General features: G+C 41.9%; 1 protein-coding gene across 2 annotated transcripts in view; it reads left to right on the top strand.

Annotated features, from left to right (window-relative positions):
- The window catches only part of KALRN (kalirin RhoGEF kinase), a 500,698-nt gene that overhangs the window by 167,385 nt on the left and 310,381 nt on the right, over nt 1-22,932 (top strand). For both annotated transcript variants that reach the window (XM_071561941.1, XM_071561942.1), the window contains exon 4: nt 6,904-7,018. In XM_071561941.1, the coding sequence (XP_071418042.1) occupies nt 6,904-7,018 (115 nt within the window). The remainder of the gene's footprint in view (nt 1-6,903; nt 7,019-22,932) is intronic.

The following is a 22,932-nucleotide window of genomic DNA, read 5'->3' as shown; positions in this document are numbered from 1 at the left end:
ATATTTTAACTGTAGCTATGGGACATTCTGTGGAGAGTATCTCATCACTGCCAGCACTTACTGTCCCAGAGGTGTAGCTTCTCAATTAATGTTAGGGACTTGGAAAATAGCAACAAAAGGGAGGAACTGAGCCTGAGAAGGAAGAAGGTCTGTGCACATCCCATCCTGTTCCAGCTCACAGGGTTTTCTTGTCCTTAATATAAGGATCCAGGAAGGTGACTGTAGCACCTGAGACAATCAATACAGTAACACCCAATCTTTTGGGTTGTTTGGATGTGCTCTTCTGTCCCACTAATGAGACTTGTCAACTCTGGAATATTCCTTATTTCTGTGAAAGCACTTTGGTTCCAGGCTTGTGTTTTCTTCGTAAGGAATCCATTTTAAATGTCAAGAAGCACTGAAATTCACAACTGGACATCCTCTCTGGTTTTTGTTTATTTTTTGGTTGTTTGTTTGTGTTTTCATTTGTTTGAGATTTTGTTTTGGTTTTGTTTTGGTTTTGTTTTGCTGTGTATTGGGGTTTTTTGTGTATGTGAAAATATAGGCTGTTGTAAATGGAAATTCTTTGCTGGAATGTGCAGTTTCAGAAACATTTTCACGTGCCAGTGTTTTCCATTCCTAAAACCAGAGGGGAAAAAGACTTCCTAATAGCACTTGTATAAGTCCAGTAGTTTAAACTCCCCTCTGAACTTTCATTCCTTTGGAGGATCCTCTGTTTGGTTGTAGGTGTCAAAGACTTAACCTGCTGGGGATGTGGCAAATCTGAGCAGCCAGTTACGTATTTCACTTTGCTGATGAACATCAGAAATGTTGTCATTGCTGTTTCTCCATCCTTGTCTCACATGAGGAATATAAATAGTGTGTGGCCAGGGTGAATCCGGTCTGTCTTTGTTTCTCCTTATTCTATACAGTGTCTAACACTATGCCCAGGGGTGTGATTTTGGAGTGTCTCTCAGTACCACCATCAGCCGCGTGACTGGCATTGCCATGTGCTGTGTTCTTCACTTTCCTTCTCCAGGGGCAAGAGGATGTGCAGTGGCGTGCTTTGTTTTAGGTTTGGGGGTTATTTTGTTCAGTTTCTCAATTGATTTTTAAATGTATACAGTTATTCCCATACATCTGCAATAAAGGAGGCGAGATCAAAAGCAAGTAATTTGCAGCTGGGGCAAAAGGCAGAGAGGTTTAGGGTCAGCATTGAAGAGCAGGATACTGGTGCTCCCTTGATATTCAGAGCAATTCAGCTGCTTTCAGAGAAAGAAGCTCCTAGATACTCTCTCTGGAAGTTTTGCCTTTCACACGAAGAAGCTCTTCCTTCCTTTTAATGAGTCTCACTAGTCCTTAGTTTTGCTTTTCTAGAATAATAACTTGAGACATTTCCCCAGTGGCTCATTGGCCAGCATATATTTAAAATTAAAGAAGTACTCCAAAATACTTGCATAAAGCAGCAAAAGTGTATTGCAAGCCACAAAAGGTGGTCTCTCCAAATCCATGCAGTGGCTTTTTGGGAGTCAACTGCAAAACAAATCTATTTGGTAGGAGATGGAATCCTCCAGTGGCTGCACTGGGCATCCTGTCTACAGCCTCTGATCTGCTCTGCCAGGAGATCTGGTGAGATCAGTTAGCCTTGTTTTTGGAGTCAGGAACCCTAAACGTACTGGTGCAAATGTTTGCCATTAGGATTTGATTCAGGCAATTGGCTTTGGGATATGGGATTCTGGTTACTGCACTGCAGCTTTGTTAATTGGCAGGTGGGCTTATTGTGGGAGCTTACATTTCATCACAGTTGCACTAGAATCACCTGTGTTGGAACCAGCTAAAATTGAGGGTGGTCACACAGATAATCCTATATATGACCCGTGCACCACATTAGTTGATCTTGGAGCTGGAGGAGTTTTAGTACAGAAGTCTGTTCAGAGGAGGTTTAGTAGCAAGGAGTCTCACACAGCTCAGCCATGGCAGGGAAAGGAATGTTATTTTAAGATTCTGGATACCAATCCCTCGATGTTTTCCTTTCTTAGGAAGTCTGTCAAGTAGATTTAGAAATCCAGAGTGTATTGTTCATCATTGCACTGAGGTGTCTGACATCAGCTGAGCTCCTTCTCTCTCTTAGTCCTTTCCATTATCATTCATTTTTTTCACCACATTTTGGACTGAAACACCCGTTGAGGATTATTTCAGCTCCTCTGGAAACTCACTTATGGTCTCAGCAGAGTCTGCAACATCAGGATTGATCAGCTTATGCTCTGCAGGCACATTCATCTGAACTGCAGCAGAGGTCTGAACGGAGGCCAGAGACACTGTGTGCTGCTCCCGTTTCCGTTCCCAATGTGCTGTGGGATGTTAGAGAAGGTACTTGGGAGCCTTCTCTGTGTCTCTGGTTAATCCCTGTGAATTTATGCTTATAAAAAGAATGGAGAAGGAAATGCAGGTTTTGAAACCCTTAAATATGGGTCAGCGCAAGCAGGTGAGGTATTGTGGTAGTAGGAGTGATAGAATGGGAGCTGCATCTTGAAAACAAGGCTTGATAAAATCATTCTCTGCTGTACACAAGAAGTCTGCATTAACGGAAACTGATCATTTCCTGTCCTAAAGGACTTCACATTGTTGGGATTCCAGCTTTTTGTGTTAGCAGGGATTGATGTACCTCAGATGGGTTTCACAGCAGCAAGTGATCTGGGTTGGCCAGATCTTGGCTTACCTGTGGGCAGTTGGGGCCATCATAGGTAGGAACATTTGGGCCCACCACGAAAAGGGTTAAGTTGTCAGTTCAGGCAGCTGCTGGGATAGGGATCTTTTTGCTGGAGTCTCTTTCCTCCTGATTGCAGGCTAGACTAGAAAAATGGTTATCAGAAGGCCACTGAGTGTGCTTCCAGCTTCCATGCAGATTTCCTAAGGTTTCTTCAATGTTTTCTTTAAATGTAGTACGCATCACAGTGCCTGGTGCCATCACTGCAATATCCCCTGTGTGATTTGTGGGGTAAAAATGATGTAATCCTACTCCTGGGAATAAACACTGTATTTAGCCAGTGGGTTCCTACAGGCTGAAGAAAGGGAGATGAGAAGAATTGGCAAGGAAGCCACTGACAGGCAAGACCATCTACAAAGCATTTTTGTAGGAGAAATGCAAGACATATATGGCTAAATATTTGTTCTCAGTGTACTCTGTGCCCTGAAGAACATGTGTTTTTCTAACTTCTTTCTGGAGCACTAATAACCAGACCATCTGTTTGCCTCTCTAAATCAGAGCAAAAAGCCCATGAAAACCCACCTTGAAAACCAATAAGAAATTATCAGCTGTTTATTTTAGCATTTAATAACTGTAATTAACAAACCTAATGACATGTTTGATTATTGCAACCCATGTCTGAGAGTCCAGGGGGAGTCAGGAGATGGGACATATTGATGGGAGCAATTGAGACTCCTTACTTCCTTCTGCTTTTTATTTTCTTTTAAAACAATGTGCCGAGCAGTCTCTGAAGACTGTGCATGTACAATTGGTGTTTGAGATCATGGCTGATTTGGGCAAGATTAACCTCCTTGCGTGGATTACTCAGAGACAGTTTGAAGCACTTGGAAGTTCTAACTACTGGACTAAGTCAGAAAACCTCATTTCTGCTACTGTTCTTCGGGTGAACTTGCTGTGGGATCTGGGCTAAAATTGTTCCCCTCCTCTGTGCTTCATTCTTCCCCTCAGTAAAAGAATAATGATTAAAGAAAGGAACAGAATAAGCCCCCTCTACAGCTGATGCCAAAACATTTTCTTCTCTTTTGGTACCTGGAAGCTTTGTAAGGGAAGATGAGGGTTCTAATATAGACATGTTTGGTGTTTAAAGTTTGATGGTGGTAATATCCCATTTAATCTGCCTAGAAGAGCTGAGATTTTGGGTTACAAAATGCAATGAGAAAGCTGATATTATCAGTATTTAGGATAGTAAACCTCAGTTAGTGAACTCTGCAAGTCTTACAGTGAATTAAACATACCATGGTTTGTTCTGGAAGAAATCTGATGTTTCTTCATACAGGCTCCTGATAAAACTGTAAATTATGCAGGCATTCATAAAAATTAGGGATTTGTAGATAATTTGGGTTGAATTGAGTTGAATTGAATAATTCAGAAGGAACTGAAGGATTCTAATTTGTACGATGCACTTGTAATAATAATTTCACCCTCTTGCTCAAAGCACAGAGCAGTACTTCCATCACAAATGAGAAACATTTGTTTCAAAACCTCACACAATCTTGAGATTTGCCCCAAGTCACCTTGTTCTTCTCTGCTGTAAGACTAGAAAGAATTGTCCCAGGCACTTATTTATCCTTCCATCATTCAGAAACCACCAACTGGGTCATCATGTAACCTTCCTCCTCCAATGAGAATTAACCCATTTTCTCCAGTCTGTCCTGGTAACTTCTGACCCTGTGCCTGAGCCTTACTTATCCTGCTCCCCTGAGAACGGTTTAGATGAACTGTTGAGGGACAATTTTTGTCCTGAAGCGAAGGCATGTCAAGAATGTTCTGGATCCAGTTTCCTTTTCTGTGGCTGAAATCCTTGTGTTACTGTTAGTAAAATGGTCAAGAGTTTTGACTTTTTCAGCTTAAAGGAATTTAGATAATTTTCTTGTAGATAATTTTTCTTTTGCAGAGCTCACTTCGGTGGAACTGTAGGTGTCAAAGGGGTTCCTGATTTTTGGTTTACCAGGCAAAGGTGAATGGGCAGCATCAGAGGGATTGGGGCTGCTGGGCTATGGGAAGCTCATGGTCATTTACAGGTGTTTCATACCCTGGGAGATGATTATAACTGTGTGCTTGGATGTCATCTGATCTCATCTTTTAGTGTTTTTTCGAGTTATACAAGTACTTAAATAACTGGGAATAGAGGAGGAAGGAGAGTGAGCCTGACTGAGTAGTGGGTAGCATGTTCTTCTGGGTTGCAATTCAAGTTAAGGTCTCTGCTTCAGTGCCTATCTGGAAGCTTTTGAAAGCCTTGGTTACATCTTGATATGATAGGAAAATTTTCAAAACCATGAAAAGCTTCCTGTTGAAAAAAATATTTCTTTCCAGCTTTAGTTACTGTATTGGTTTGCCATTCCATAGGCTGGCTTGTTTTTCTGTTGGACACATAGCGCATGATATAATGGTTTTGGCATTGATGTGGTGTGGGAAATAATCTCAGTAAAGGGAGAATGTACTTAAAATGAGGAAGCATTTTCATAAAAAGGTCTGAAAATTTATATTAGCTTATTTCCTTGTAAGCTGAATCTTTTTTATGTTACACCCCCATTTCCATGCTTTGTGGCAGAGGCGTGGATCAGCCAAGGTGGCACTCAATTCCAATGGACCTTCCTCACCTTCATGGTGTGAAGCCAAAGGCAAACATTTGTGTGGAGATTAGGCAGGACAGGTTTTATACTCCATATATATCCCCTGTCTCCATGAGGGCTGAAAATAAAGATGCCATCTCTTGCTTGCCTCTCCATTTGTGTCTCTGGACAAATCAGACATGCCCTGGTTCCAATGGGGAGTTGCACAATGCAGCCACTCAGGTATGTTGCATCCATTGATAACTACGGGAATGTGAAGGCTGAACTGTGCCGGAGGTACCAGTGACATCTCTCTCTGTATAGATGAAGTTTGTGTAACAAGCATTGTCTTGTACAGGCAGCAGTGCTGTAGAAGACACATTAGACATGTCTTAGCAATTAAAAAAATACCTGTATTTTAAGAAAATGTATATACAGTAACAAGAATGAGCTGGTAGCACAGACTTCTGGTGTCCTGAGTTCTGCATGGGGAAGTGCCACAGGGATCAGTGCTGGAGATGTGCATGTTCTTGCATAGCTTTTACTTCGTGTTGGCCAAGTAAATTAGCTCAGAGAAGCATGTGATTTTCCTTTCTCAGAAATGATATTGCTGGTAAAGGGATTATACTTTAAGTGCAAACTCATCTGCATTTTTATGGCTTGTTTGAGAGGTCCTTGCAGGTCCCTGGTAGCTCTTTGAGCTGTAGTTTTGCTCTGCTTTTCCTGGATAACAGTGCAAACATGTATCTAACAGCACACAATTCCTGGAAAAAATCTTGAGATAATATGTGAAGAAAGAACTAAAGATTGAATGAGGCACTAGACTTCAGTTTCAAGCTTCTTAAACTTTAGCCACAAGAGAGAATAAAATAAGGTGCTATAGCATAGATTGTATTCACGCCTGTACTTGTGATTGTATAGTTCAGAGTGGAGTCATTCCTTTAAGGCTAAGCCTTTAGACAATTGCTGTAAAAGATTGAATGCCAAACACTGGCAGTTTAAAGGGAGTGGATTTTAAGACAGGAAAACTACAGGAAAAAAAAACCAAACTAAAAAGTACTCTGATTGCCAACAACACTTTCTAAATAGAAAGCATAGGAGGTTTGGACTTGCAATCAAAATTTCAATTTTAATGAATTACCTGATAGATTAGAACATTGTACCATGTAAACATTACTGGGATACATCCCTTCAAACTAGCAGGACGTTGTAAACTTGCAGTGAACTGCACAACACACTGAGCAACAGTGAAAAATGCTTTTACTTTCTTGGTGTTGACCAGTTTAAAACTATTCCCACAGTAGGATTTCATTAGCATTGCCTGCTTGGATTGGAAGATATATTAGATTTGATGGGATTAGGTGAAAGAAGAAATGCTAGTAGCAATTTTCCTTGTGTGGGCTTTTTTTTTTTTTTTTTTTTGATATCTTCCCCTTTGGAGCTCCAGCAAATGCAAGCATGTCTTCCTCAATTAGGCAAGCCTGAAAGCTGCAGAGTGCATGGACTCTTGAATGTGTTGTAATTTATGTTTATCAATTCAGTGCACATAGTTTTTTTGACGTGTGCTTCCTGCCTGATTTTCTAACAATCCTTTATTTTCCACAGGTGGCCGTGATAAACGAGGTGGTCCTGTCTTGACCTTCCCAGCCCGCAGCAATCATGACAGAATAAGGCAGGAAGACCTTCGGAAACTTGTGACTTATTTGGCCAGCGTGCCAAGGTAAAGCTCTAGAAAGAAAACACTTCAAAGCTTAGGGTGGATGGGTGGGTGGGGAACTTGTTCTTGGCAGTTGCTGATTTCCAAGTATTAACATTTAGTACCTTTAGTTCTTGGGGCGAAGGAACAAAAGTGTTCCCTTCCTCCTCCTGTGTACACTCCGGTGGTTTTTATCGTGCACGTGGCAGCGCAGGAGCCCCGGAGCGGAGGCAGGGTGAGCAGACCCAGCTCCACGCTCCTCACAGCTACCAGGAGCAGCTCTTGTTCCCCACGTTTCTGTGCAACTGTTTTAGAGAAGTGCAAAGGAGGAGAGTGCTTATAGGTCTGCAGTTAAATACAGCAAGCTGAAAAGAGCCTGCTGTCCTGTAGTTGCTTTTCAGTACCTCGTGGGAGGTTCAGGAGAGATGGGACAGGGCACTGTAGCTGCTGGAGAGGAGAATGTCTGTACAAGGAGGCAGATCTTCCTGCTCCAGCACTTCCCAGAGATTTCTCCAGGCTGAGGAAGGAACATAGGTGGACTTAAGGGGAAGCTTTCAGAGAAAGGCATTTCAAATTGTTCTGAATGTAAACCAGCACCTTTTTCCATGTTAGTCCCTGTGGCTCTCCTCCAACAAGCGAGTCCCCATCCTTTTCCCAGGAACGCTGGAGGAAAGGTGTGTTGCCAGAGCATATTTATCTTTGCAGGCTTTGGGAGACTGTTTATAGGGCTCAGTGCCCAGGCAAGTATTTCTGATCCAGCCTCAGAGTATGAGGCTATGTATGCCCTCATCCAGATGCCTTTTTCTGTTTCTAAGCTTGCCAAATATCCTTGCCCATAACCACCCCACTAGCTGTTGAGATGAATGTTATCCCTGAGATGGTGAGGGGCTGAGAAGGGATGCTCAGGGCTGCAATAACACACCCTGTGCCACCCAGGAGCTCCTTCTCTTTTAAACCCCCTGTTAAACAGTGCTTGTGCTTTTGCAAGGAGTGTGAAGTTAGGACATGAAGGACAGGGGTTGGCTGCACCTGGAAGTCAAGAGGTGAGGGTCTCAGATTAAACATGCCATGTGCAGAGAACAAAGGTCGTGTTTGGTATGGAAGAGGGGCAAGGGCTCTTTGGAGACTTAGCACTGAGCTACAGAGAGTGAGTGGCAACCGCAGCTGCATGTACCAGATCTGCCAGTTGTTCCCTGGATGTCATAAATCCCCATGTGATGCACTGTTTGCTGCACTGAACTTTTGGTCACCAAGGTTCTACTAACAAGCTGAATCTCTGAATCTGTTGTCTCCTCACCCTTTTATCCTCTAGCCAGCTCTATTTTCAACCATATTGTGAGAGGGATTATGGACATGCTGTGGGGCTGGGAGAGCAGTAGGTCACTCTGTAGGAGTGCATGTCCCAGGGCTTGTCAATCCCCCTCCAGCTGCTGCAGTAATGAAACTGTTCCCTTACAAATTATCATTTTTTGCATGGTCACAAGTATGAAGATATGACATTGCTTGGGGTCACAAGCATTGCAGAGCAAAAATGACCTTCTAACATGTCAACCTCTTTTATTAATTGCTTTCCCCTCATGGAGGTGGCAGTAATAGCAAGATACATCCCTTCTGTTCCCCACTCTCACACAGCTAAATCGATTAGCTCAATCTTTGATGCTGCTTTTTGTTGCCTCAGTGTGGATCAGTACAGCAGTGATTTTTCTCTGATGATGCCAATGCTGGAGTCAGAGGTACATGCTGAAGGAGCCAGTACAAGACCTGGCTGCCTTTCTTTCTAGAAACACTGTAAAAGCATTCCTCCCCTGGTCCCCACTGCAAAGCCTTGTCCTGCCCTGATGTGTGCAGCCTTTGGACGATGTCTCTCTAGTTACACCAGAGCACATTCCTTCCTCTGTGGCACAATCTCCCATCATGAAAATGTGCCCAGCAGTGACAGATTGCCTAGGCAGCACTTTCACCAGCTTCCCAAGGATCCTTGCAGATTGGACCTCAGGAGGCATTAATGAGACTACTGACTACTTCTTGGGGTATTGCACACTGAGAGGACCAGAAAGCAGCAAGAGTGATCAGAGGTCTTGAAAGAGTAGCCTGTCAGAGAAGGATTGAAAGGGTAGAGGCTGTTCAGCCTGGAGAGTGAGAAGGGTCTGTGGAAATGTGTTGTGATGCTGCAAAAGCAAAGGGTTCAGAGGGCTAAGACAAACAAAAGTGTTGCTCTGAAGCAAGTAAAGCTTAGATTGGTTATAACGAAGAGATTCTAATGGATTTGTGGATTATCTCATTTCTTCCTAAATCCTTCCATTTCTGTTTAGGCAAACCTCTGGCATGGGTGTAAATGTTCCAAAGAGGGTATGATTGATCAGGTGGTGGTGTTTCTTGGTTCCTCCTAGTCCTGTTTTGTCTGGTGTCACAGATGTGAGCTCGCTGCTGTAGGAGGGAAATGTGACCACAGACTTCATGGGTCTGAGATGTGGGATTATGTAACCTGTGTGGTGTAAGGAAACCCTGAAACTCATTTTCCCTAAATGTTTTAGTCACTTTAACAAGGGCAATCAGCAGAGCTTCCAAACTTATTTAATTTTTGGAAACAAATATATGGAAGGAGCAGTTGGAATCCTGTGACTGGCTCTCAGTTCATGTTTATTCCAAGATCAGTGTTATAGTGACTAACTGCATTAGCCATCTACCAAAATAAATAATTTCATTAGCAGAGACTCTGAAGAGGATGTCAGGAGAAACTGCTCTGATGCTGACTGCTAGAAGGAGAAGAGTTTTTTGTGCTAGCTAGAAAACTAGAAATTCTTTTTTAGTGAAAAGAGACTGTAATTTATCATATTGACACCAGGATAATAATTCTTTCTTTATTCTGGTGCATTGGTTTTTGAGTGAGACAGATTGCTGTCCAAGTTGATACAATCTGTCACTTAACCCTTGGTTTGTATCTTAATGGAGGGGGCAGAGGTGGCGCAGTGCTGGGAGCTTTGAGCAGGTATGAGATTGGTGATGAAATGTGATGATAGATTAGGGTAAGTGAAACCAGGGTCTTGCTAGCACTTTGGAAAGTTTCTGATTCAGCTTTCCACAGTTCCTTCTTCAAAACCAGAATAATAATGTGGGTTTTCTGAAAGGCTCTGTGTGTGCTTGAGTTAAAGCAGAATAGTGAGGGCTTTCATGCAGCTGGAAGTCATGGTCAGGCAGGTGCCTGCAGGCAGCAGGGGTCCCTGTGGGGTTGAGGATTACTGCCTGGGGGTGAAGATCTGGGAACACAGTTTGTTCCTATCCCAAAATGGCAACCTTTCAGTCCATAGTGCCTGGGGTGACTTAGGGCTCCTGGAAGGTTCAGAAGCCTGACCCTGCAGTGTTGGGTGCTGTGAGGAGGTTGTGAGTGGGTATCTGACACTGAACTAATGTGGTCCTGTTTTGGTGCCCTACGTTGGTTCTTTCAGGCGTACCACGAGATCCTTTTCTCCAAACAGTTCCACTGTAATTAGTTACTAAGAAACGAAAACTCTATTCATTAGATGTAAAGATAATTGCCACAGATGCCAAGTTTCTACCACTCTGCCATTTTCTGCTTGGCTTACATTTGCACTGATGCTTTCTGGGTAGGCAAAGCTGTATTTCTTGTGAATCAGGATAGCTCCTGTTTACATGCAAATTTAAATGGATGCGGTGTTTAGAAATTTGGAGGTGTGACTGAATCTAGGATAACATGGTGTTTATGATCAGGGGAGATGAGGGGAAAATCTTCTGGCCTTCCTGAGGATTTTATATTTTAACACCAGTGCAGTGCCATCTATTCCAGTAGACTGAGCTTTGATTTATATGTGTGGAAACGAAATGAGCACCAGGCCAATCTCCTCTGTGAGCCCTTTGGAATTACGAATTAAGTTATGCATAGTCTATAGGAGGGTAAAAAGGAGACAGAATATTATTAGCCTGAGTTATCTCCTTGCATGGAGAAGCAATACGATGAAGGAAATGTTCTCTGTCAGCTGTAGTGAATCTTCCGGCTGAGCACATCCATCTGCTCTGGAGCCAAGATAAGCAATCTTCTGTGCTCTCTGCAGAGGGGGAAACCCGAGATGCCTCCCAGGCCTGTGTTTTTAAAGACATCTACTTTTTATTTGTCCTTTGTTCAAAAACCTGCCCAAATATTTCCCTGTTCTGGGGGACATCCAGGGCTCATAACAGTGGCAAAGTGTTTCCAAGGGCCAGTGCTCTGTATTTGAGCAGCTCCTCAGAGCCGCCTGAGTTTGATGAAAGGTGCTACCATCAGTGAAACAACTGAAGTGCCATTAATAATTAGTTCAGTGACTGGGGCTTTGTAAAATTAGAAGAACAATGCTGGGGATGGTAAAATGTAGCAATACTCACCCACTCTTGCATTTATTTTAAGCTCTTCTCTGGTGACCTGTGGCACTGTGTGTATGAGCTCCTCTGGCCAAGAGTAGTGTGAAACTCATTTTGTTGATTGATAGGAATTAAACCCTGGAGCTCTGCTTTTTGTTATGTGATCCTAGCACAAAGGAGCTTTTGAGGACTTTTTTTTTTCTGCAGGCTATTGTAGATCTACAAAAATAACCATCTATTTAAAAAAAATAACACCAGGGACTTCATACTAATTTTAGTAGCTAAATATCTGGTGCCACCGATAATTATTCCACCATGCACTTGTATCAAAATACTACAGTAAAAAATGAAGTGAAATTGATGTCTAATGGAGGTTTAGTATTTTGTTCAGATGTAATTTGATGTAACAAATTATTGTAAGGTATTTTGGAGAAAGACTCATTAGGAGTATATAACTGACATCAACGCTGGGGATTTTGAGACCGTTCTGTCCATAGCCAGTTCAAATCCAGCCTCTACTGTGTATGGGACTGACATGTGCTGTTATTATCCCCATCCTTTAGGGACTGGGGGACTTCTGTTGAAATAATGGTGGTCTCACCTTGTCCTAAAGGGCTTCTGACCACACTGCTCTGTTTTGCTTCCTTTGTCCCATTACTGACCCTCAGGACCAAGTCACGTGTTCACTACTTGTTGGAGATCAGGCCTTCAGAAGAGGATCTCTCATTTCCTTCCACCTGGGGCGACAACCTGTTGAGACATTTTATTCCTAGATGAGTGGGCAGTGGTTATAATTGATGTTGAAATTCTGCAGTGTCTACAGCTGCAAGCTTGGCAACTTCCATTTACCAGAAGCTGTTAGAAAGTGTGGACTTCCTAGAAGTGTGGAGCTGTCAGAGCCTGGGGAGCAGGAGTTAGGAGAAAAGATTGAAGGTGTTGGGGATGCTTATGTTAGAGAGAGAAATTAAAAGGAATGTGTTACAATCCACTATTCAAAGCCAAAGTAAACAATTTAGTCTCAGTGTAAATGGAAATGGGGGGGAAAAAGGTGTTAAAATCAATAGATGAAAAATTGAAGCAGGTTTCTGTAGCATCCCCATCTAGGAGACCCTGTTAAAAGGCGTATCAGGAGGGACCCGGGTCTCATCACTCCTATCTTGCAAAAGAGGCATGAAAACAGTCTCTCCAGCTCCTGTGATGCTCTTTTATATAAAGATATGGGTTTTTTTAATGGGCACACAATTTTAATTTCCTATGTTTATTTTCAATCCTTTTTTTTTAAGCCCAGACCTAAGGTAAGTGGGGGAAACTTCAGTATCGGTTTCCAAATTACTCCCTGCTCTCATTCCCTGTTGCTGTCTTAAAGGATAGCATGAGGTCCAGTCTTGCACAGCTCTGGACCCAAAGCAGATGTCCTCTTTTCCTCTGCCCCCTGTGGGAGCTGAGAGAGCCCTGAGTGGTTCCAGCTTGGTCAGCTGCAGAGCCCTGCTCTGCTTTCCAGCTCGGTAACAGTGCAAGTGTTTTCAGTATGGTTTTGTGATGAGCAACACAAATAACATGATACAGAGCTTTGCAGTTAATCTACTGTGAATTGCACAGCTCATATAGCTCTTTTCTTCTGAAGACTAATAAAGGGCAGGGTAAACTGGGCTCTGCACCTCACTTCGACCAGTGATTATCAGTGTGGGTCTAACAGATCTTTGTTATGAAATAGAGCCAAGTGAGAGTAACAGTGTTAATATTGAAACAACCTCATGAAGATTTGATTGCCTTGTTTCAGAACATGGGTTTGGGAACTCAAATAGATAAATAAAATAAAGGTTGCTGTTATTTCAAGGCTGAAATCCTTATTTGAAGTAAATTACTTCAAGGACATAGAAATTCCTTTGCAAATCCTTTTGCACGTTGACTATCTTGTACACAAAATTTCTTGTGCCGTTTTGGAAGATGTGAAAGTCTGAATTTAGTCTGTTTCTTCACACTAGATTCTACAGTATTTCTATATTCTTAAGTTGCTCCATTTCATTATATTTTAATTGTGTTCCAATAAATAATTGAAATTGCTGATTGCCACATGCAGAGAAATTGGTATTTCAACTTGTCATTGTGTTTTTAAGCATTCTATTCAACACTCAACATCTGCTTAATTTTAGACTATAAATCTGCAGTTGAAAACACTTAATATGAAGGATTCCCTCATTTTTTTTATGTCTGAGTTATTTCCAAGGCAATTGTTCTGTTTTGCTGTGTAGTGGAGGGAGTTCAGTTTTCTCTTACTGCCAACCATGCAGACTCATGCTGAGATTTCAGAGTCATGGTGAGTTCTTTCTGATTCAACTGCCATCTCCAACAAAAAATCAGTGGGTTAATAATTTGAAGATTTAGGATTGCAGGGGTAACCCTACAGTCCAGCTTTAACATGCAACAAAAATATACCGGTCTGGAAGAGCAGTTCCTTTTCCTGGCACTGGGCTGTTTTCCAGCCCAGTGAGAGCTCAGTCATGTCTTCTTCAGCAGAGCCACAGGATCGGGCTTGAGGAGGCACACATCCAATGAAATAAAAGGTCACTGTTTTACTCTGTGCTCTTCCCAGGCAGCAAAGCAAGTGTCTCTACCCAGTTCAGGTCCAATGCTTTTTGGTTTTATTGGTCTGGCTTTTTTTGCCGCAGCCCGAGGGATGGCAGCGATGGAGTCCTTCTCTGCAGCCCCCAGCTTCCACTGTCCTGTGCACAGAAAGCAGCCAACAGGCTGCTGCTGCCCAGCCCTACCTCTGCAGCACCACCACACCTGGCTTCTCTCTTTCTTACTGTGAGAGGGGGGATTGGATGGCTCTTAAAACCCCCTGAGCAGAGTCAGAGATGCTTGTGGCAGTGCTTTTCCCTAAAGCCGTGGCTAAGGGAGGCTGACCTGGAAACAGCTACCTCCTATATGGGTGGTGATTCTGTGCAGCTGCATTAGCTGAGCCTTGGTGAGGGCTGATGGGTGGCCAAGGAGTGTGTCTCAAGGGTCTGAGCTTTGCCAAGGCCCTGATAAAACCCCAGCTGTCTTCTTAAGGGAGCCTCAGAAGCTGCTCAGCTGCCCTGCGTGAGCTGGGGCACTGATCCTTGTCTCTCTCCCACAGGATGGGTGCCTGTCCTGTACAAACTGCTCATGTGTTGCTGTATTTCTTTTAGTAATGTCGTAGGTAGTGCCTGACTGCATTTCCAACAGGGGATCCAGGCTGAGAAGGATTCTGCTTGGATTTTTCCAAATGTGGAGCAAACAGCAAAACAAGCCCCCTCACTGTGCATGCTGCCCCTGCGAGGATGAGGAGCCACCCTGTGACACCCAGTGGCGTTGGCAGGGCTGGAGCCTGATCCCGTCCCCTGAGCTGCCTCACGTAAAGCTGCACTTCTCACTCTGCTTTTTGAGCTCTGTCCAGGCCCTGGGACTGGGGATTAGATCAGCATTGTTCTTCCTCCTAAATGGCTTTTGCATGTTGGTTGTCCAAGCATTTGCTGCCTGAAAGAAGGAGTTGAGGTGATGGAGAAAAGGCAGAAACTTGTAAACTAGGATATATTCTGCACCTATTTGGTGGTGAGGGAGCTGGCAGGCACCACAGCCTGCTATAAATTTTATGCAGAGCATCATTTTCTCCATCCTCTTCCTCAGTGGCTCTCTGACAAGTGGTCTGTGAGTCTCTGCAGCACACCTGGCCTCCCTGGCCCTTGCTGTACTAGTGCTGATGTAAAGCTGTTGCTTGTTCCTCATGGGCCTTTTAACTACCAGACCTGTGGCTCCACAGCACTCAGAGGTCCAGGCAGCAGCGACTGGGAGAATTCCTTGGAGAAGGAAGGTTTGTACTAATGTGAGCAGTAATTCAGAAAAGTTAAAATTAGCAGACAGACATTTTGTGGGAGCGCTGTGCTGGCAGCAGAGCTGGCACCGGCCGTGTGCTGTTCCCTCCCAAAGCTGTCAGCGGCCGTCAGTGGAATATGCAGCGGCTCAGCCAGGCCTGACTTCTCTTTTAGGTGATCTCTTTCCTACTGTTTTTGCAGAGATTGTTAAATAGTTTTTGTCTCGTTCCACTATGGGTGCTTGTGTTCCTCATCAGTAACTCCAGTATGTGCTATATCCTCTTTACTCTCAGAAATTATTACTACTTGAATGTGGCTTATGCCTTTCTCTTCATGGATGTCATTAGAAGCAGGAAAACAACTGCTGTGCTTTGCAGTCTGCTTTGTAATGGGAGTATTGTCAAATGTATCTTAATGGAAAGCTCTTCTAAACCCCCATGGAGAACGGATGAGACCTTTACTGTGTGCCAATGTGGGGCAAGTAATGGGAGACACAGAAGTGGAGTTGTCTCAGCCCAGACTGCCTGATCCTTATCTACACTGGTTCCATGGGGGTGTTGTGGATGCTACTTCAAAGTCTGGGTTCCCCAGTGCACAGTTTGGGTAGGACTGAGGATGTGTTTTCAGGAATATATTTTCAGTTGTGTCTCCAAATGAATGATAAAAGGATTATGCCATTGTGCTGTCTGTCAGTCACTATTTAACCAAATATGTCAGAGAAGACTCTCAAGAATATTAAATTTCTTCAAATTTAATGGTAATAGCTGCATCAAGGAAAGAGACCTAATTAATGTCCACACAGAGGGAAAGGTTGTCTGAACTCATCCCTTTTTAGGGATTGGAGGTGTAGGAGTATCTCCAGAGCATGTAACAGGCACATTTTTATTAACCATTAGAGAATCAAGGTGCAAACCACCCCCAAGGGTTTGACAGTTCCCATGTTCATAAAAGCATATGATAGTTTATGGTATTAGAAAATTGAATCATACTAGAAGAGAACAATGACGAATTCGTGGCAACGTGGGATTGAGCAGGCTGATGCTCTTATAGCATGGAAAGTATGGGTTGGGACTGGCAAAATTTGTCTCAGAGGTTGGGATGTTCAATTACCTGCTGTTTGCAAAGGGAACTGGTATCCAAGTTTGGTAGACAGTTGTAAATCTCATCAATGGTTTCTTCTCATTTTCCACGAGGTGCTCCTAACCAAGTCTATGGTATTTTATGTCTTCCTTGTGGATCCTGGCACTGCTTCCAAGTTCCCTGTGGATCCTGCAGCACTGTGTACAGCAAAACACAATTGTAACTATGAGGTGTGAGACTTTTAGGCTACTTAGATTAAGAGAAAAAAGAAATAAATACTTTACACAAAATAAAATCATAAATAAAAAATTTTAGATTCTCTCATTTTCCCTTATGAAAAGGCAGAAAAGTGTAACACAAATGTTCTTTTGGTTTGTCAGACCTTGTCTGATCTGCAACATGTGCCACAGTGTGTTTTCTTCCATTAACAAGGGAGTGTTGGTTTCCCTGACTGTGTACACAGGGCTTTATGTCCAACTTAGAGAAACCTCAGTCTCTGGGGAATTTCCCAGTGATACAGTTTTAGAAAGTTCCTTAGTAGTACTTCATCAACAAGCCAAAACACCAAAACAGCTTTCCCTTGTCCTGGGACTGCTTTCAGGGAGCCCCTTCCACCTCTTACACATACCTGTGCTACAGTGCAAATGAGAAGTAGGAACTGCTGTAGGCTTGATGCTGTATTTACAAGGGACATCTTTGCTGAGTGGTCCTTTGGGTTAAAGTCATTGAATAGAAATTGTAGTAGAGGAGCAGCTTTGTAGAGCAACTGCATCTCTCTCTGAAAATTGTAGCAGCAGCAGTTTGTCTCCAGCCAGATTCAGGCTGCTTTCATGTGCCTTTCCTGTGCCTTTCCCCCGTTTCACTCGTGAATACAAGAGGAATCGACAATCTGTAATATTCATGCAGTGTTGTTAGCAAACTTTTACTAGAAGAATAACTGAAGTTTGTTAGATAATTTATTTGAGCATCTGGCAAGCCAGATGCTTCTGCTATTGATGTTGTCATTGAGGATTGAATAAATATTACTTTCTGAAGTTTAGTTTGAAAGAATTACTCATTAAAAACTTTTGCATGGTAAAATTCTTCCTCCACCAGTCCTAAACCAGGGTCCAGCATCCAAGGAGTTATAAAAGGCACCCTTTTAAGGAATGGAAGTAATGTGGATACTGGCACAGCATTAATATGGAGAGGAGTGGGATCCTTAGCAGGAGATTTATGGCATTTTAAAATACACTTTGTACCTATACAGGAGCTGTGATATTTTCGAACTCCAGGGATTGTTTTCAAAGTTTTCCTGTGGGTTACCATTCAGCCAGCCATGGTTCATGGCTTTGGTGTTCTTGAGGCACAATCTGCACAACAGTTTCAGGCCAAGAGTGAATGCTTTTTTCTGAAGTGCTGTTGCATGGTATTAAGCTGCTCCATAGGCAAACATCATGTCCCACTGGGAATAAAAGGGTTTCTTCCCCTTAGAGAACTCCAAGTGGGCTTCCTGTACATGTTTCATCAACTGTGCTTGTACACTTTGTATGTCAAATGGAAAAGGCAAGCTATCAGTCCTGGAGTATGGAGACTAATAGTCGTTAAATTATATTGCTGTAAACTGTGTGTCTAAAATAGTTTCCCATCATTCCTCTTTATTTGCATGTTAATTTAATGCTGGTGAAAAATTAGCTGCAAGAAAGGTAGGCTGCTGGTACTGATTACTGTTCTTTCTTGGCAAAGTACCAGCAAGGACCCTGCTATGATGATTTAATAGGTCTCTTCTATCTCAGTCCTCTGTGATGCAGCAGCTGACCACTCCAGAGGCCACAGTTCTCTGCTAATTCAGCAATGCAGATTTTTTTCTTTCCTTTGCTGTTCTGTTGTGTGTCAGTTCTAACTGGAGACTAAAATTCCATTTCCTTTTCAGTAGACTTAGAAGCTCTTCTTAGCCCACCGACTAAGGACTATGTTTATTAGCAGCTCTGCTCATGTCTTTTGTAATCTTTGTAAATGGTAATCAGATGGAGCCTGAGATTCAATTTAGGCCACCCATTTAGGTCATGTTTGCACTAAGGTAGGTGCCATCCTGGACCATCAGAAAAGACACACAGTTGGAGCTTCCTGCATTTTAGTTTGGGACTCAGCACTGAGTTTTCTTCTCCCTTGGTTTAACTGTGTAACCTGAATTTACCAGTCTATACAGGAGACACCTTGCAAACGCTTGGGATACCAAATTAACTGATATTTTTATATCTTGGAGATGAAAACCATAAGTGGTTTTATTATAGGTATGCTGCACGAGGTAGAAATACACTTCCCTTTAGCAGCATGGACTGATTAGGCCTCTAATTTCTGGCAAACAGGGTATTTAAGCTGCCTTTCCCAATGCTGAGTTGGGAACACTGTGTAGGAAATTGGCCATGTGCTGTGTCACTGCCTGACCTGAGAAAATTGTCTTGAAAAACCTACCTCATTGCAAAGGTACCAGTTTGCCATGCAGTGATTCTTGGGAGTAAAAGAAGAACTTAGGGGTAAGACCCAGCCTAAATAAAAAACAGATGCCTGATTAACTAATGAGTGATCTTGCACATAGGAGGAATGGCTGAAAAGTCTTCCCTGTTAATGAACTGTTAGTCTAAGAATTAATCAAATAGACCACATGTTCTCTTTCTTTAAGACCTCTTTTTTCCTCCATTCACAAGACAGAGCTAAACTCTTACAGCAGTGATTAATCACATCCAATTTTGTGGTTGTGTCCCCTTGTTTCTTTATTCTTCTGTTTCTACAACATTTGTAATTTAGTTCAGAAACTGCACCTGGAGAAGCAAACATTTCTGGGACCACAGATTAGTTTAGATTTTCCTTTTCACTGGAGATTTGTGGGTATGAGCTGCAATTCCATTCCAAAATCTAATTAAAAAGCAGGTACATAGGAAAGTAGTGAACAATCTTACCCATAGGAAGAATGTCTGGGAGCTCTGCTTTGTTAATGAACTGTTAGAGTATGAATCAAATACACAAGCAATATGTGCAGGGGTTTTAGGACTTCATTCTTCTCTGTTCACAATGCAAAACTCAACTGTTATATCATTCCACCCTTACCAGGCTTACTGGAAATCTCAGTTTCTCTTTACTTTCCAGAACAGCCCCGCCAGTGATTTTGCAGTGTTGGATTGTATACAGTAGGTGACAGGGAAATAGGGTCAGCTAAAAAGGTGTCCTGGGATTTTCATTTAGGAATTAATTCTGTAGGACACTTCACCTCTGTACTTTTATGAACTGTTAAATTTTATCTATGGTTTAATGACATCAGCAGCACTTATCTCATGACTTGTTGGGCACTACTAATTATATGAAAAGCATAAGTTTTTGTTAGGTAAAATCAATACCTTTGAGAAATATCCTTAAGAATTCAGCTGCTCTAGCTTTGACATGAGGTTTAGAAATATTCATCTTAGTGAATAAGGTGCTATTTGTCCTCATTATATATTGTACATTCCTTGGGGCACTAGGAAAATTAAAGCAGACATGTTTGAAAAAGGTATAGAAAGTGGAACAAGATAAATGAGATTAATATATTGGATACAGCACCAGTGCAAAGTTGTCTTGATCTCCATTTCTGGGCTATTGAAATTGGTGACAAATCAGTGTTTTCAGGAGCTGAAGTCCATCTTGCCAGTGTTGTGCTCACATTGCCCTTTTAGAGGTAACAGAGTTACAGTTGATTTTACAAATGATAACATTTTTCCCCCTTTTTTTTTTCTTGATGGGAGGATACAAACACACCAAGAACTTTAACTGTGTTCATGCTGCCTTGTAAAGATGCCAGAAGTCAGATGTGCAATTAGAGATTCTGTTGAAAGTCTAATTCTTGCACCTGTGAACATTTATTCATCACATGGCTGTTTGAGTCCTTGCTTTTCCTTTTTTATTGTTCTCTTGGCCAAGAAGTTCCTTTTCAAAGGAAATTGTCAGAGATCTTCTGAGGTGTAATTTGCCCTTTGTTGAAGTCCAATATGAAAAGGTGGTTTTCTCTGCTCTTGTTGTTGAGTGAAATACTCTAAAGCATAATGTTAGACCCTGTTTTATTTAACATGATTACTCATGGCAAAGCTCTTTAGGGTCCTTCTCAACGTGTTACCTCTTAAGATGCTACAACACGTTGTGACAGCATTCTTAGAATGTAGGTTTGTTCTTGCAGTGCTAAAATGGAATGTTTCCAACGCTGGAGCACTTTATGTTCTACATCATATAGGTTCAAATACTGGTCAAGTTCTAGAAAAGCCAATTATAAACTATTTTAGTTACATGGGGTGGAGAGAAAAGCAAAGAAGTCTTTATCACCAGATGATGTAACGGGATTTTTTGGATGCATTTTAAGGTAGTTGAAAACAATATATTAGGTAATTTTATGAGTGAGTCTCAATTGATTTATCAGACCATTAGTTCTTCCTGCCTTTGATAGGTGCCTCCTGTGAAGATCACAGGACTCACCTGTTGCTTCTTCCAGGGTACAGGTGACTTCAGCAGAATCTAAATGAACTGGAAATATTCATCTGCTCTGCAAACAGAATCAAACAACAAATGAATCTCAAAGTAACAGACTAGAGAGGATCTGTCTAGGCAGCCATTACCAAGAATAGGACTTTTCCACAACTCTTGTACATCTTAAGACAGAATAAAGATATTTATTCAATATGGAAATTGCCAGGGGCATAAGAAGGAAATCATGAAGGTGGAAACATGAGTTCACTATATCTGCTCTTAGTCACAAATGAAAGGAGGATATCAGTACTTTTTCAGGCTAACACATTAATTTAGTACAATAAACTTGGAAATTGATGCAAGAAGTCAACCAAAGCAGTAAAAGGCCTGCCTGGCCTGCAGGCTTCTACTTACTGTGTCCTTTTCCTAATTCTTGTTTAAGTACTGTCATCCTCCTCCAGAAAACCAGTCAAGTGTGATTGTAAGTCCATCCATATCCAGCAAGGGTAAACATGTGCTTCATGCACCATCTTAATTGCTTAATCAAGCTCCTTCTATTGTGAGGCACAACCCAACAGGAACCAGATGGAAGATATTTTTATCAGACAGACCATAGGATTAAAGAAACATGGTCACTGAACATTGCTGTCCTTAAAAACCCCAGTATTAGGATATGGCTGTATCCATGCAGCATCCCCACAATGCCATAGCTCAGGCACTGTCATACACTCAATCTGACCTCTGTTTTCAGATTCCAGCAACTTGTGTGAGCTTGCTTGATGGATGTAAACACACACTGGTAATTATTTCAGAGGAGGTTATGTCAAAGAAGGTTGGAACAGTTTGGAATCACAAATTAACAAAAATCACAGGGATAGCTGTTCCATTTAGTCATTAGTTTTGTGGGTGAGTTTAGCATGAAAGTACTATGAATTGGTGTAGTGTCACTTTCTTGAGAGATCAGTGCAGCATTCTTATTATTTTCAAGTTGTAGGAAAAAGTATGAGTGTATTTGAGCTGTTTGCTGTTTGTAAAGCATGTCATAGCAACAGAGATTTTAATCTGTTTTCCTTTGTTTCATACACTTAAACTTAAGCATTAGGCTAGCACTCCAGTGGGTTCTACATCAAATCCACAGATTTTGAAATCTTTTCCACTATAGGCTTCTAGTAGTAGTTTGATTGTGCTGTGATCACTGCTTTTACTCCACACAATAAAAAATAGCAAAATCCTTCATTATCATTGCAGGCGTGTATGTTTGGCCAGGTACTTGCCTGGTCCTGATTGACAGCCTGAATTGTACAGCAGGGTCATCAAAATAGGCAAGAGCTTATGTGAATAATTCATGGCTTTGACAAACATTGTATCTGAAGGCTTGGTGGCAAAATTAACAGCAACAAAATAGTTAAGAATTGGGGTATTTTGGCCATGAGAATTTGGTTTTCAGTTAACACCCCAATAAGATGGAGAGTGCAAGTTCACAATTCTCCTCATCTCATTGTTTCCTTGCACTGGCTGCAGACTCAGCAAGACAAATGTGCATTAGTTTATATTGTCAAGGCTATCTGTGCAAGCAGATGGGCTGGAAATCTAATTAAAAAACCCCAAAGCTTTGATTCTGGGGAAAAAAAAAAATAGAAAAGTCTTTGGGACAATCCTAAATCCTCTGAGTTAAATGGATGTTCTGTGTCAATGCTGTTCTATTGTCCCACTTTATAAATAAAATATGAAGGGCTCTGCTTTCACACAGAGCCATAAATGTGCTCATTTATGAGTTTAATAAAGCATGTATATTCAGTACAATTAGATAAGCATATATAGAGAGCAATAAATGATTCCTATATAAAATCAGCATGGATAAATAAGCACATGCTTAGATTATTCAGTGATAGCTCTTAATCTTTTGTGAATTAACCATGAAGTGACCAATGACTGTTTGCAATTCTCCTTGCAATCATGTATCCTTCCTGTGTCTGAAGATATGGTAAATATGATACATTCAGTGGAAGAATGTACTAGTTTCAATTAAAAAAAAAAAAAGTATGGTAACACCCAGAGGTTGAGTTGAGCTGTTACACAGAGACACAAGGAGGAGGTGAATAACCCAATCAGGCTCATCTGACTCAGTCTCATCCCTTGGACTGCAGTGCTCCAGCCATATGTAAAAAATGAATAAATTGTGAAGCTGTAATTGAAAGG

Source organism: Pithys albifrons, chromosome 8 (assembly GCF_047495875.1).
Source record: "Pithys albifrons albifrons isolate INPA30051 chromosome 8, PitAlb_v1, whole genome shotgun sequence".
Lineage (NCBI taxonomy): Eukaryota > Metazoa > Chordata > Aves > Passeriformes > Thamnophilidae > Pithys > Pithys albifrons.
Note: the sequence above shows the minus strand (reverse complement) of the source record. Positions and strands in the feature narration are given on the sequence as shown.